Source organism: Loa loa, assembly GCF_000183805.2.
Source record: "Loa loa unplaced genomic scaffold supercont3.141, whole genome shotgun sequence".
Lineage (NCBI taxonomy): Eukaryota > Metazoa > Nematoda > Chromadorea > Rhabditida > Onchocercidae > Loa > Loa loa.
The window spans coordinates 134,473-148,395 of NW_018108321.1; the positions used below are offsets into that span (position 1 = coordinate 134,473).

Sequence of the window (13,923 nt, forward strand, 5' to 3'; positions counted from 1 at the left end):
CTACCGCAAGAGGCAATTTAATCAGTTCTGGAATATGAAAATTAATTGGAGTGTTTAATTACGATATTTGATCATTTAAAATTATTCCATCTCGAAAAGTAAAAAAGTTTTGAAAAAAAAGATTGAAAACTGGAAGTTTAGTTATAAACCAAAGTTAGTTACTAATACCAAATCAAATGTTATCTAATGTTTTGTCTAGTTGACGTTTCTTGTTCCTTTTTTTTGTCAAAGCTATGATTTTATTAACGAATTTTTAGAGAGTACGAAAGAAATGGATGAAGAAAGCAAAAAGTGAAAAAATATTAGACTTTTTAAATAAGCTAATTAATTGTATTTAATGAGGTCTATTTGTTGCTAGCCAAATAATGGTGTAAGATGAAGGAAGAAGGACTAAAATGGAAGGGTGACAATTTAAGAAATGAAAATTTGCTTGAAGCTGTTAACTGCTATCAACAATAGTGTAATCAACGAAATCATCCAATCAACCAACCATCTAACCATTCACCCATCTATCCACCCATCCAATTGGTACCAATAAGCTCTTTATGATGAAAAAGGAAAAATGAATATGTTCATAAATGCAAAGCCTTGAGTACTCCCTTGATGATAGTATGATGAACTTCAATCATCACTAATGGATAATTAAGCTCTAATTTAATGCTTCACCAATGAATATTTCATGAGTTTGAATGGAACGGCAACTACATATGATAATTGCTCATTAGAGTTGAATAAGATTAATCGTCATGTTTAAACTGATAACATAATCTTTAATCTTATATATATTTAGTGAAGCTAATGTAAACATGAAAAGTTACATTCTTAAAATAATAGAATTCTCAAACATTTAGTGCCATTATCAAGTTGTACTAATTACTACGATTTATTCGTGCCAACATTCTAATTAGTATTTAAAACATAATATTAATAATAATTAACTGTATTTTTAAAAAAAACGATAAGATCATTATCACGTCCCAATTTGTGCTATCATTATCACATTACTATTTGTGCTATTATTATCATATCACCATTTGTATTATCATTAATCACATCCCGATTTGTGCTATCTTTATTAAACCCCTATTTTATGTCACAGCACTACAAATGTATTTATTTGAATTGTACAAGACATTTTTGCATTGTTATGCAAAAATTGATGCGTGTGTGAATTAGGAATATAAATTTATTAGCAATAAATGTACACAATAGATATTCTTGATAAAACAGGCGGAGTTCAGTAGGCGCAAAATGAATATAAATGAGAGGAAGGTGGAATAAATGAGGGTAATACAACTAATCCTATTCAACTATTTAGAATAATAATAATAGTTATAATGATGTAAAAACCTTACCGCATACCATTCTACCTTATTTGCAACCAATCATTCATCAATGAACAATTGAAACGAAATTAAGGAAAAATAGGAGAGAGAAAAAAAAAATACACGATCCTTTGATTTGGTGATACTTATGGATAATCTTCTTAACCCAACCCATTTATACATCTTTTCGTCGTCGTTTGTCGTATAAAATTAGGAAAGAAAAAAAAACTGGTGAGATTAGCTTAGGATGCAAGAGGGATTATTTCCGACAAACTAAAAATAACAATTACATCAAAAGTACGGTATGTCAATCTACTCAATCATAAGCGGAACATTACAATTTTCTTAAGACGTATCTTATTTTCTCTCTTTATTCTTTACCACACTTTACCTCTTAATTTTTCTCATCGGAAATTATCTCAAAAAGGTTATTGAACTGTCAAGTACTTTCTTATGCAAATCTCCTAGCTTTGTCAATGTTATAGATCATTCAATATCATATTTTCCAATTCAATTTATATTTACGTATAAAATTAAACCGTAAAAACTAAATAGGAAAATAAGAAATGTGATTTAATTACTGAATCTCAAAAGAAGGCAATATTTATGTTCTTTGACAATATCAAAAATGAAATAAAGAAATGAAATTGAAAAAGATGAGTTTGAGGAGGTAAAACTAAAATACGAAAGATAATTTTCATACGAAATATTTGTGATGAATAATCAAAAAAAAAAGAAAAAAAAAAGAGAAAATGTCATTTACAAAGTAATACTTTGTAAATGCACAAAAAAAAAGATGAAAATATAGAGAGAAGTAGGATGGATTAATGTTAACCGTGAAATTAATTTAAAAAAAGAAAAAGAAAAACTTGTCTGGAACAATTCATAATTAGCAATAAGTGCATGCAAAATTGTCAACCGGATGAATAACCACCTTCGTTAAAAATCATGCTGTGCTTCTTGGACAATAATTCAATCAACACTTTGTATCCCACTGTGAGAGTGTTGATGATATATAATGAATGGATCGAATCCGATAGATATATTGAACTGAATTCAAATCTTGCAACTAAATCAATTAGAAAGGGAAAATGAAAGAAGAAAATGGGAAGAGATACTTTTGATATATAAATATTTAATACCAATTAATTGTTTCGTCGTTTTCTTCTTTTTTTTTTTAGTACACCATGTGATATTGATGTTATTATTCACAATGCTATCATCATTTTTGCAACGATTATCCATCTCAACCTCTTTCTTCTTCTTAGCTTTCATTCATTCATTCATTAAGCTAATCACATTTCGGCATTATTTTTTTTTTTTTTTAGGTTAAAATGGTTTTTTATCAGAAATAATTCTGATCACGATAATCGTTAACAAATATTACTTTTTCATCTTTATGTCTTTTCTCCTCTATTATGTCATTCTCCTTCTTCTTTTTTTTATTGCTCTACAAAAAAAAAGAAGCATTTTCGGGGTCCTTCTGATGCAACCCAATGCCTTTGCCTTATTGGTATTAATTAATGATTTAAAAAAAAGGAAAGAAAAAGAACTCTTCTTACTTTTTACTCTTCTTTTTTTTGGTAATCAATATATTGGAAAGATTATCACTTCTGTTACATTAACATTATAAGTTGAGTTAATATATCAATGGGAAAGTTCTTTAAACTTCACCAAATGGTGTTTAATCTGGTGATAAGTTTTAACAATAATTGATTAAAAGTGAAATCAAAATATCGATTAGAATGTACTAAAATAAATAATCATACATAATATATAGAATGAAAGTGATGATAAGATAATAGAATATATTATATTAGTAAAATCAATTCACATTTTTAACGTAACTTTCCATTTCAATAAAAATAGTTTGTTCAGTAAAAATAATTAACTTATTGTAGACAAAGAAAAAAGCAAAGTTAAAAAAACAAAGTAAAATAAAGTAAAATGAAAGAATATTACCATTATTATTATTTTTTTTGCATTATAGCAATAAATCTTAGTTTAAGATTGACAATTGCTATTGGTTTTATCATTGTTATGTGACTGCTATCATTATAGCAATTGACATTGATAAGTTCTATTAACAACTGTTACTAAATAATATTATTATTGTTATTGATATAGCAATTATTAATCTTAGTCTAAAATCAGTATACTGTGGCAAAGAGAGAGAGAAAAAGAAAAGTATACAATTCAATTAACGAACGGAAACGAGTTTGGTTGTATTTAATGGTAATGCAAGAAAAAAAAATCATTGAAAAATCCCAATTTCAATGACAAAAGATGATGGCACGCGTTTTGTGATGTCCTCGTTTGTACTTCCAAGGTGACAAATACCGTATCAAACTGATGATAGGAATTAAAAAAAAGAAAAGAAATCCATGTCACATTCGACCTTTACGCCTATGTTTGAATTATTGTTCGATATATAACATTCATAAAATCTTATTCTTGGTTTAATTTCTAGGAAGACTATATTCAGATGCTTGATAAGTGGAAAGATAGCACATACTATATTAGCCAGATATTTGTCTCTTTTTTCTGGCCTGAAATAAGTTAGAAACCTAAATGTCACCATCATCGAAGTACTAAATCTTTTACTTCTGATATTTTTGCAATAGAATAATCGAAAATTATTTGGTCTCATATAATAATATAATCAATAAAGCATATGTGGAGAAATTGGTATCGTTATTATCGGCTTAATGAAATTAATATTATCGGCGAGAGATAAAATTGTGGCGCAATTAAACTAGCGGTGATAGGATGAAAAGAAAGAAGAAGCCAGGAAAACATCCAAAGTGTAAAGTCACACCTTTACAACATAACAACAGATATCTAATCTGAATCTGTTGACCGCTGAAAGACATGTAATCAATTAAACCGACAAATGTTAATTAGCCGATTGCTATTATAGGTTATTTTTAATCTCATCATGTATATAATATTAACAGTTCCTTTTTTAAATATACCGTATTATATGTAAGAATAATAACAGCAATTTCACTGGGATAAAAAAAGAAATTGAATTAAAATAAATAAATTAATTAGCGTAGCAAAAATGTCGCGTAATTTATTAATCTATATGGTAAAAAATAATTGATCTTTTCAATGAAATACTCGTTGATAATATTTATCAAAGTATAACAATATATCAGAGTTTAAGGAAGAACCTAACCAATATTCATATTTGAATGGTAATAATTCAAGCAAAACGGACAAGCAATTTCCGGTGAACATAACTTTGAACAATAAAATGTCGTCTCATTTTTTTTCTCTATCGCGAAAAAAAATGAAATAGTTGACATTCGAAAAAAAAATTGGCACCAACAATTTGTCGGATTTAGAGTAGCATGACAAGAGAAAGTTTATCCTGAAAAAAGAAAAAAAACTGCTGTATTTTTATTTGAATGATTTGTTGTCGCAGTATTATGGGTACCCGAGCATGTAATGAGAGTTATTCAGGGAGTGTCCTACTCTGGTGACATTATTATTATTGTCATTCGAAATGATATTCTCACTTTTTTCCCGTAAAAAAAGAGCTTTTTTTTGATTATAAAACCTGAATTAGAAATGGAAGTAATTGTTAAAGTAGCTCGATGGAAGAAAGAATAACAACTCTTATCATTATGGTATCGTGGAAAGGAAAGTTTCGGTCAGCTTTTTTTTAAGTTTAAGATATTGTTTAGTTCATTCTATTTGAATATCATCAACGTAAAAGTGGAACTTATTCCCAGGTAATATTATCGACTTGATCAAGTGAACTTAAACATATAACAGGATAATAATCATACAGACAATGACAAAATTTTTAGATGCAACATGATAACTTTCTATCAACAAAAAAAACTTCTAACCCTCGAGATATGCTGAAATTCTCGGGATACATTGGATCATACTTTCTTCCTTCCGTCTTTAACTTATCATCTGTCAATTCATTTAATTAATTTCAAATATTTTGCATTCATAATTATTATTTTAGAAATTACAAGAACCTTTACGAGCAAACTGAAATTAAATGATCGTTGGCAGCACTTTTTCAAAGGAATTATGTTGATTGATTTGAAAGGAAATAGAATAACAGAAGTTTGAAAATATCTTTTTGGCATGAATTTTTGTAGAAAAAAAGAAGAGTAATTGGAGTTCTCGTTGATAGGAATTCTGGCAAAGATGTATTTAGAATGAACTATGACCTCTTTTACACACCTTTACTTCATCTAATCAATTTATGATTACTTTTCATCTTTATTTCTTCAATATAAGCTTTTTCTTACATCCATGAACTTATTTGATTTTAGGTTGATAAAAGTATGAAAAGAGAAAGTATATCAAAACTTCTGCTTTGAATCAAAAAAAAATGTGAAATCTCAATTTTAAACCTTCTATATTCAGATAACATTTGCTGATAAATGGGTAATTAATTAATTAATAAGACAAATGGCGTTTGTTGGTAAATTATTAATTAATTGATAGTTTGATAAGATTCTAATGTTCAATTATGATAATAAGCTAGGTTAGAAGAGTGTAGAAAATATTTTATGTATAGGGAGAATGTCGCAAAAGTTCTCGACATCATGATTCATCAATTTTTGGCGCTTTTAGTCCAATGTTTGCAAACAGAAATGCGTAAGTCTAAATTAACGAACAAATTCTAAATGCTAATCAACGTGTAATTTGTATACTTTATTTCACAAACCATTGAAAACGATTATCATTCATATAATTGATTATATTATTTGAATTTCAATTCATCTATTAGAATAAATCGAATCTATTTGAGTGGTAAAAATTAAGTTTAAAAAAAGAGGAAAAAATCGTTTTGATAGTTTGGATGTGAAATGAAAACAATTAATTTATAGCTTTTGTTTGATTTTGTTTAGACCAAAGTAAGAAATGTCAAATTATAATATCATCAATGAAAAGAATGTAAAGGTTATTGTTTATTAGAGAATGGAATTTCTTTTTTTTGGTTTTCAAACAAAAAAATAAAATCGAAAAAAAAGGAGGTGAAGCATCTCATTACGAATAATAATTGATTAAAAAAAAAAAGAAAGCAAATAATAAGTTAAGAAAGGAGGGGGGACAAGTAAAGATATGACATAAATGATGGCAGCGGCATTTAACCGATTCTCCTCAAAAACTTCATTTAACTTCTTTTTTCGCTATCCTAACAAATTTGTCTTTTTTATTTTGGTGTACTCTTCTAACAAAGCTTTATTTGCTCTTCCAGAAAATTTAATTGCATTAAACTGGAAGATGGTACATATATATAATGAAAAACATTGAATACATAAATTGTGCTAGTTATTATGGTAATTAATGCATTGTAATCTGAATCTCCTCGGTAATTTAAAGTAATAAAAAGTGACAGTAAATTTTAAAAAATTTAAATTACTGTCTGTTCTGGTCTGTCAACAGAATTATCATTTTGATTTGATACAGCAGTAAGTTATAAAAAAAATACTTTTTTAGAAAAAATCCTTAGCAAATATCGTGATTGGTTCAAACAACTCTTAGATAGATTACTAATGTAATACTAAATTGGATATTTTATCATTTAATCAATCAATATGTCATTATCATTCGTTTAAGACTTTTAAAATGCTCCCATCAAATTAACCGATTAATTATCTCTGTTTACTATTAACAGATCATTTAGATTAAAATTGTATTATGCAAGGATAATTTACATAAGTTATTCGAAAAATAAATACAGTATGCATTATAAAAATAGAACTTGACTAATTTAAATATACGCTATAGAAGTTGCTAATTGGGCAAAAATTTCAAGAAAAATTTTTTTAATTATCTAATGAATTGTTTTTAATAGAAAGGGTAAATGATGAGATAATTCTTTTTTCGGAGAGAGAGAGGGTGAGAAAATGGAAAGGTTATTTTTAATCGGTTGAAAAGGTAAAAAAAAGTGGTAGTATCAAATTTAGGAAAAAAGAGTGCATAGGAAGTAGGACGATATGACTAATAAAAACTGTCTGAAATTTAATTTTCTTTCTAGCACCCCAACTGATCACATCAATCAATCAACAACAGTACAACATGGTACAGGATTACATCTCACCTCACTGAGGTTGATTCATTTTAACATTTTCCCTATTCAACAAAGGCAATTCTACAATTTGTTATCTACAAATTCAACCACCAATGAATTTCATTTGCTTCAAATGTTCCAATAAAAACAAACTTGCTTGAAATGTTAGCTGCTGCGAAAGAAAAAAAGTTCGTATCGTAAAATTATAGCTAATTTTGATTTATATTAATTATTTTGAAATTACTACAAATGACATTACAATTAACTAAGCTTAATTAACCTTACTTATTCACAATATATTTACTTAAGAATGTTAAAAATTTGAATAGATTTACTTCGAATAGCGTAATGGAATAAAAAAATATTTAATTATCAAATGGATCTGAATCCAATTATTCCATTATTTTATTCATTCTATCCATCATTAATTTATTTCGTGTATTAATATTTCGCTAGCAAAATTAATAACGTTGAAAGTTTCTTTCTATTCATTATCTTGAAGATAAAATCTTTGTACTTTGACATACGGAATTCGATTTTCTTTTTTTTTATGGAAATCTCCGTTATTTAATGTCATAGATAATAACTTTGAAGTGATTCCCAACCAACGAACCATGGTGCGCAAAATCGGTAATGTGATGAATAGTAAACAGGTGAGGATTATTTTTATCAATTTTTGATAAATTAATAACTTTGAAAGTTTTGATTAAAGTTTATTTTCAAATCAATAGAATTTACTATTTTTGAATCTAATCAGGTAGTCACAGTTACAAAGAAAAAAATGAAAATGACCGCTGGTCAAGTAAAGGGTTGGGAACCACTGAAGAACTTAACAATCTGATATGATTATTAGTGATTATTTGCTTTTTTCACTTTCTGAAGGTAGTCGAGATCCTCTCGATTAATTTCTACAGAGCAGTTCACATGGAATCGATTCATAGATTTTCCGGAAACAAAAATATGTAAATTTATCGGTTAAAAAAAGAACCTTCAAGTTGAATTCATTTACATTTTATTTATAAAATATAATTTAAAGAAAAAATATAATTTATATCCATAAGTAATTTATTTGTAAAATATAATTCGTATTTTATTTACAAAATATAATTTCTTATAATTTAAAGCAAGCTGCTTAGAAACGAAAAAAATTGATATTAACTCTTCGTCTGTTCAGCTATTACTGTATACAAGAAAAAAAAAGGAAAAACGAAATACCCAGTCTCTGATACTGTAATAGACAAATGAAAATAGTTGTAACAGGAAATTAACCTATCTTGAACAGACTTAACATCCAAAAATGAAACTAAACGATGCACATCATTGATTTCATTTGCAGGTGCAAACATTAAAATTTACATAATTTTTTGATTCACAAATAAAATAATTAAAAAATGTCAAAAAGGAAAAATGATGTTATCTGTTGGGTCATGAAGAAGAATGAATACTGTTGATATGATTTATATAATACAATTAGAAACACAAACACATTAACTATAAGATGTAATGATCCTTGCAAGAACACGTGTTCCATCAACCAAATAGCGGAAATTCCACTCATCCTATCATAGTTTGGATTTCTGTTGTTATTAGATGATCGAAATTAAATGAATAATTTGAAATGAATTAAGCATCAATTCTTTCATTCCTTTTTATTTTCTTTTTTCTTTTAGTTCATATTTTCTTTTCAAATAATATAACACAATTTTTTTTTTGAAAAAATAAATGAAATTTTATTGAATATATGTATAGATATTAAGGGAAAAAATATTTTAAATTCTGTTAAATCATACCTTCAATAATCTTTAATCAATGATACAAATATTTGGCAATCTTAATAACTTTTTTCTCGAAAAGTAAACTTATTTAAGTGGACTTATTTTTCATAACCATTTGGCTCTTTTTCTATAACCATTGGACTTGGTTATTTTTTGATAACCTTTGAATTTGACTACTTTTTGTAACCCCTGAACTCGATTACTTTTTTATAACCAGTTGAATTAGTTTTTGAAAGCTCTTTCTTCGTTACTATAATAAAATCTTCTCGAACAAGTGACATTAAGAAATGATGATTGAATGTGAATATAATCGTTTGTATCTGTATTCATTTAAATATCTTCATGAATTCATTGAGGAAAAAAAGAAAGCTTTTCTTTAGTTATCTTCAAATCTTCATAATTTCTTTCTTTCTTTCTTTTTTTATTCTGAATGCTATATGATTTTCATAAAGTTTCATGAGAATATCGATGTTTGGTAATTTGATAACAATGAATAGATCGATCATCATCGATATTTCATTCTTTCATTTCCATTTATTAAAAAATTTACGATATTCAATACTTAAATCTGAAGATTTTAAGTTTGAAGCAAAAAAATTCGATAAAACATTGATTAATTTGCCCATCTAATGTAATAAATTAATTGATCAATTGTTTTGAACAAATCACATAAGCTTATATCATCTTGAATAATGATCAGATGTGTATCATTAAGTAGATTATAATCAGTGAGTTATGCAGATATCCTGTGATTAGGAAAGGATTATCAATAGTTACAAATTTATGATAGTTATAAATCGTTTTTTTTTCCCGCAAAATAAAATGCACGTTTTTTTTAAAAATTAAAGATAATTATTGAAAAACGAAAACTTGGAAATAATAATGACATACAGCTGATAATGGATCCTTTCAACAACAATAACAATAGCACCAACAACAATAATGACAACAACAACAACAACAACAACAACAACAACAACAACAACAACAACAATAATGACAACAACAACAACAACAACAACAACAACAATGACAACAACAACAATAACAATAACATAAACGATAATGATAATAATACAAAATATTTATTTTGATGAGAAAAAATAGTGAGAACTAAAAATGATTGCATAAATTCTCATTCATCACATTTACATTATATTTGCTATATAGTAAGAAGAAGAAGAAATGGAAAAAGATGGAGGAAGAGGAGGAGGAGATTAAGGATCTCCTGGGCCAGATGTGTGCCATTACCGCCATTGCTGTTGTCATTGCTACCGCTGTTGATTATTATTTACTTTAGTGATGAGAAAAATGCGAAAAGGAATGCTCAAATTTTTATGATAGCTTTGAGGGAAATTCTAGGAAAAAAAAAAAAGAAAAAAAAAGGAAATATATGACTGTAACGGAAAGACTCAATCAAATAATGACCTATTAGCACCCAGTTTTATTCCATCCCGCTTTTCTTTTCCTTTTTTTGTCTTACCCTCCTCCAAATGGACGATGAATAAGTATGCTGTTTATTTTATATTATTTTTTATTGATGATAATGATCATATCCGACCTCTACCTTCTCTCTCTCTCTCTCTCTCTCTTTTACAAATTCCTTTTGCTCTAGTTATCATTCTATTCCTTTTAATTTATTGTAATTATCATTTCTGAATTTCCATTATGTGGATCAATTTTATCCTTGCTATTATAAATAATGATATAACTTCTTTTCATGTTATTAACTGATATCAGCTATTCAAGAATAGGAAAGAAATCTTGAACATTTTTCCCGCACATCTTCAATCGGAATATCCCATATGAGCGTATTTATAAAGATAAAAGAACATCGGAAAAAAAAATGATAAAGGAATGAAATATTTCAGGTAGAATGACATTTAATTTCATCGTCGTTCATAGGAAAAATTTGACGGTTTCTTTTAAACAATTGATAACAGATTGATAAATAAATTGATAAATACTCTACAAAGTGATAATAAAAATGGATTGAATGATATTAAAGTATATAGTTCTGGGGCTGTTACTGTAATTCAAACAGTTCTTTTTCTATAAGATTGGAATGTATCGTAATGTGATAGAGAGAGAGAGAGGGAGAGAGAGAGAACGAAAATGGAATGGTACAAATAATAAATAACTATCACAAAAGGATATATGCTACAATTAGAATGGATAGTAGCAATTAGTGGGGAAAAAAAGAAGCACCTTTTCAGGTGAATTTCAATAGGGACAATAGCAAAATACTGCTATTAATGGTATAGCTATTGGTTACCTGAAATGTTATCATTTCAGGTAAGAGACGCCATAAAGTCTAGCTAACATTTAATGTATGTTTTGATAAAGGAAATAACAGATCCGGATATGCTAATTTATGTCATGCACTAAATAGAAGGTAAAAAAAAAATTGAAGGATAGAAGGAAAAAAAAAAGGTTAAAAAGGTTAAGAGTTCTATTCTATGTATGATGATCGTAAAAGAGTAATACAATGGTGAAAGAAAGTTATGCTGATGAGATGATTTATCGGACTATCACTAGGTATTATTTCATCTTAAATGCTTATTAATAATAATAATCACATTAATAAATGAAATGATGATAGTGATAATCAATGGAAAAAAGTTGAGGAATTGGTCAAGCTTATGGAGTCAAAGAAATGAGGATCTGTTTAGAAATTTGCATAACCCGTTATACACTATCAATATTTCTGCACAGCAATGCTTGCATCAATAAAACACATTTTAAACAAAAATGAAAGTCTAATGCAAGTCTAAAAATGCAACTTTTCACTTTTTCTTCTATCTTCTGATCAAATTCATCACATTAAAACAATTATACATCTGAAAATTTTCCAAGGAAACTTCAAAGTTGAGAGATGAAAAATCTCGAAAGAGAGCGAAATTTCCTTTCCTCTTATCATTATAACTAATGAATACATGTAAAAGGTGCAAAATCTTGCAGAAAAGAATTTCATATAATGAACATGATTGTTCACAAAAAAGAGAGAATAATAAATCCGAAAATATATACATAAAATATTCCTTTTCTGTAAATTTTTCCGACACTAAATCATTTTTTGTGTTATTTATGTCTTGATAAGATTGGGTTTGTGATTTGCATGAATGGAATCTTTATTATTTTTATTGATATGCAAGTTACATTAGTAATCACATAGACTCTAGCAATATTAACCATCGAAAAAAAGTTGGGCTTTAAGACAAGGAAAGGCGGAAGCCAAAGACACAAACTTAGCAGGACAATACTTCCAGCTTATATTATTGAAGTTTCTTCATGCACATACAATCAAAATTGTGTAGATGCGTTCCTTGATGTTCGATGACTTGTGCCAAAATTGATACTTAAGTTCAACAAGCAAATGGAGAGCCAAAATTTTATTTATTGTTTATTGACAATTTCCACAATACGTTTTTAGTGGACAAAATTTAAGATATCTTTATGCGGATTATCAGTAATTATGTGATGGACGAAGTTCGAATTAGCCATAGATGCATGCTGTTTAGCTGATAATTGATATCGGTGATTTTATTGTGGTTTTATCAACCTACAAAAGTCTTTTCTTTAATTAATACTTTTGTTACTTGTTGTGCACAAAAATTTTAAAGAAGCATGGGTGTTTAATATATTAGGATAGGAAGTATAAGTTGAATACTCCAAAAATTCGACAAAGTTTTTGAGCTTGACGTGTCAACTTTGTGATATCCTTTTCATCGGGTAAATTTGTTGGTGCGATCAATTTGCGCATCGTTCGTAAATCATTCAAATTTGTAATGATTTTGTTTAGTTCGTCGACTACCTGGAAACCAAGAAAAAAGGAAGCATTTTTTTAAAAAAAAGGAAAGCGCTTATTTTAAAAAAAGGAAGTGCTTATAAGTATCCAAATATCGACGCCTATTTCTTTCAGTAGGATCTAATAATCTAAAACCTTGACTTATATATGTAAAATTTATACTAATGATACCTCGCATCTTTACAACTAATTAAATAAATTCAGCAAGCGACATGAATATAATTCGATAACGCTGAAAGAATGAAATTTAAAGCAAAATCAACCAACAAGGGGAAGTGTTTTCAAATCTTCCATTGACCAACTTTCTTTTACGGGAGCTATCATTTTACCGCATTGTAAATGGAGAAGTTTGGTAAACGCCAATATGTCATCATTTAATACTCGACACTAAAATTGAAGAAGAATCGAGCTTTTCTTTCCCAAATTCAACTTCATGTTCAAGCAAAATGTTTGATAATTCAAAACATGTTGAAAATAATTTAATATAAAATCGAATTATACATGCGTTTCTGAAAGTTATTCTAATAATCCGAATCAGAGCATATTGTCCATAATTAACTCCATTTATTTAAAAAATTTCAAGTTATACGTCAATTTCAATAAAAGCAATACTATTTAAATATTAAGATTATGCGATTGATAAATCAACTGATTTTGACTCAAGTATCAAGATAATTTCAGATATGAAGAATTAATTGCAGATACAATAACCCTACATAAAATTATACATCATCTAAAAATTAAATTTTAAACTTTCCGTACAACCTTTAGGGGCGCAGAAAATATGAGTGAAGAAAAAGCAAGCATTTCAAAGAAATACTTACTTTTTTCTACATTTATATTTTTATAGTTCTTTTTCCGTTTCTCGTAAGCTTTCTAATCTCCAAGTTCATGGCTTATTTATTTGAATCCAAGGATCATTTCTGGTGTTAAAGGAGTAGAAATTTTCTGGCTCCTAAAGACGAC

General features: G+C 27.6%; 1 protein-coding gene across 1 annotated transcript; it reads right to left on the minus strand.

Annotated features, from left to right (window-relative positions):
* Positions 1 to 12,534: 12,534 nt before the first annotated feature.
* Positions 12,535 to 13,291, minus strand: LOAG_06539 (hypothetical protein). Its single transcript, XM_003142075.2, has 3 exons — positions 13,225 to 13,291; positions 12,820 to 12,963; positions 12,535 to 12,711 (listed from the first exon to the last, which is right to left on the minus strand). Exons 1-3 carry the CDS (start codon positions 13,279 to 13,281, stop codon positions 12,667 to 12,669), a joined length of 246 nt encoding a protein of 81 aa, XP_003142123.2. The 5' UTR covers positions 13,282 to 13,291; the 3' UTR covers positions 12,535 to 12,666.
* Positions 13,292 to 13,923: the final 632 nt, after the last annotated feature.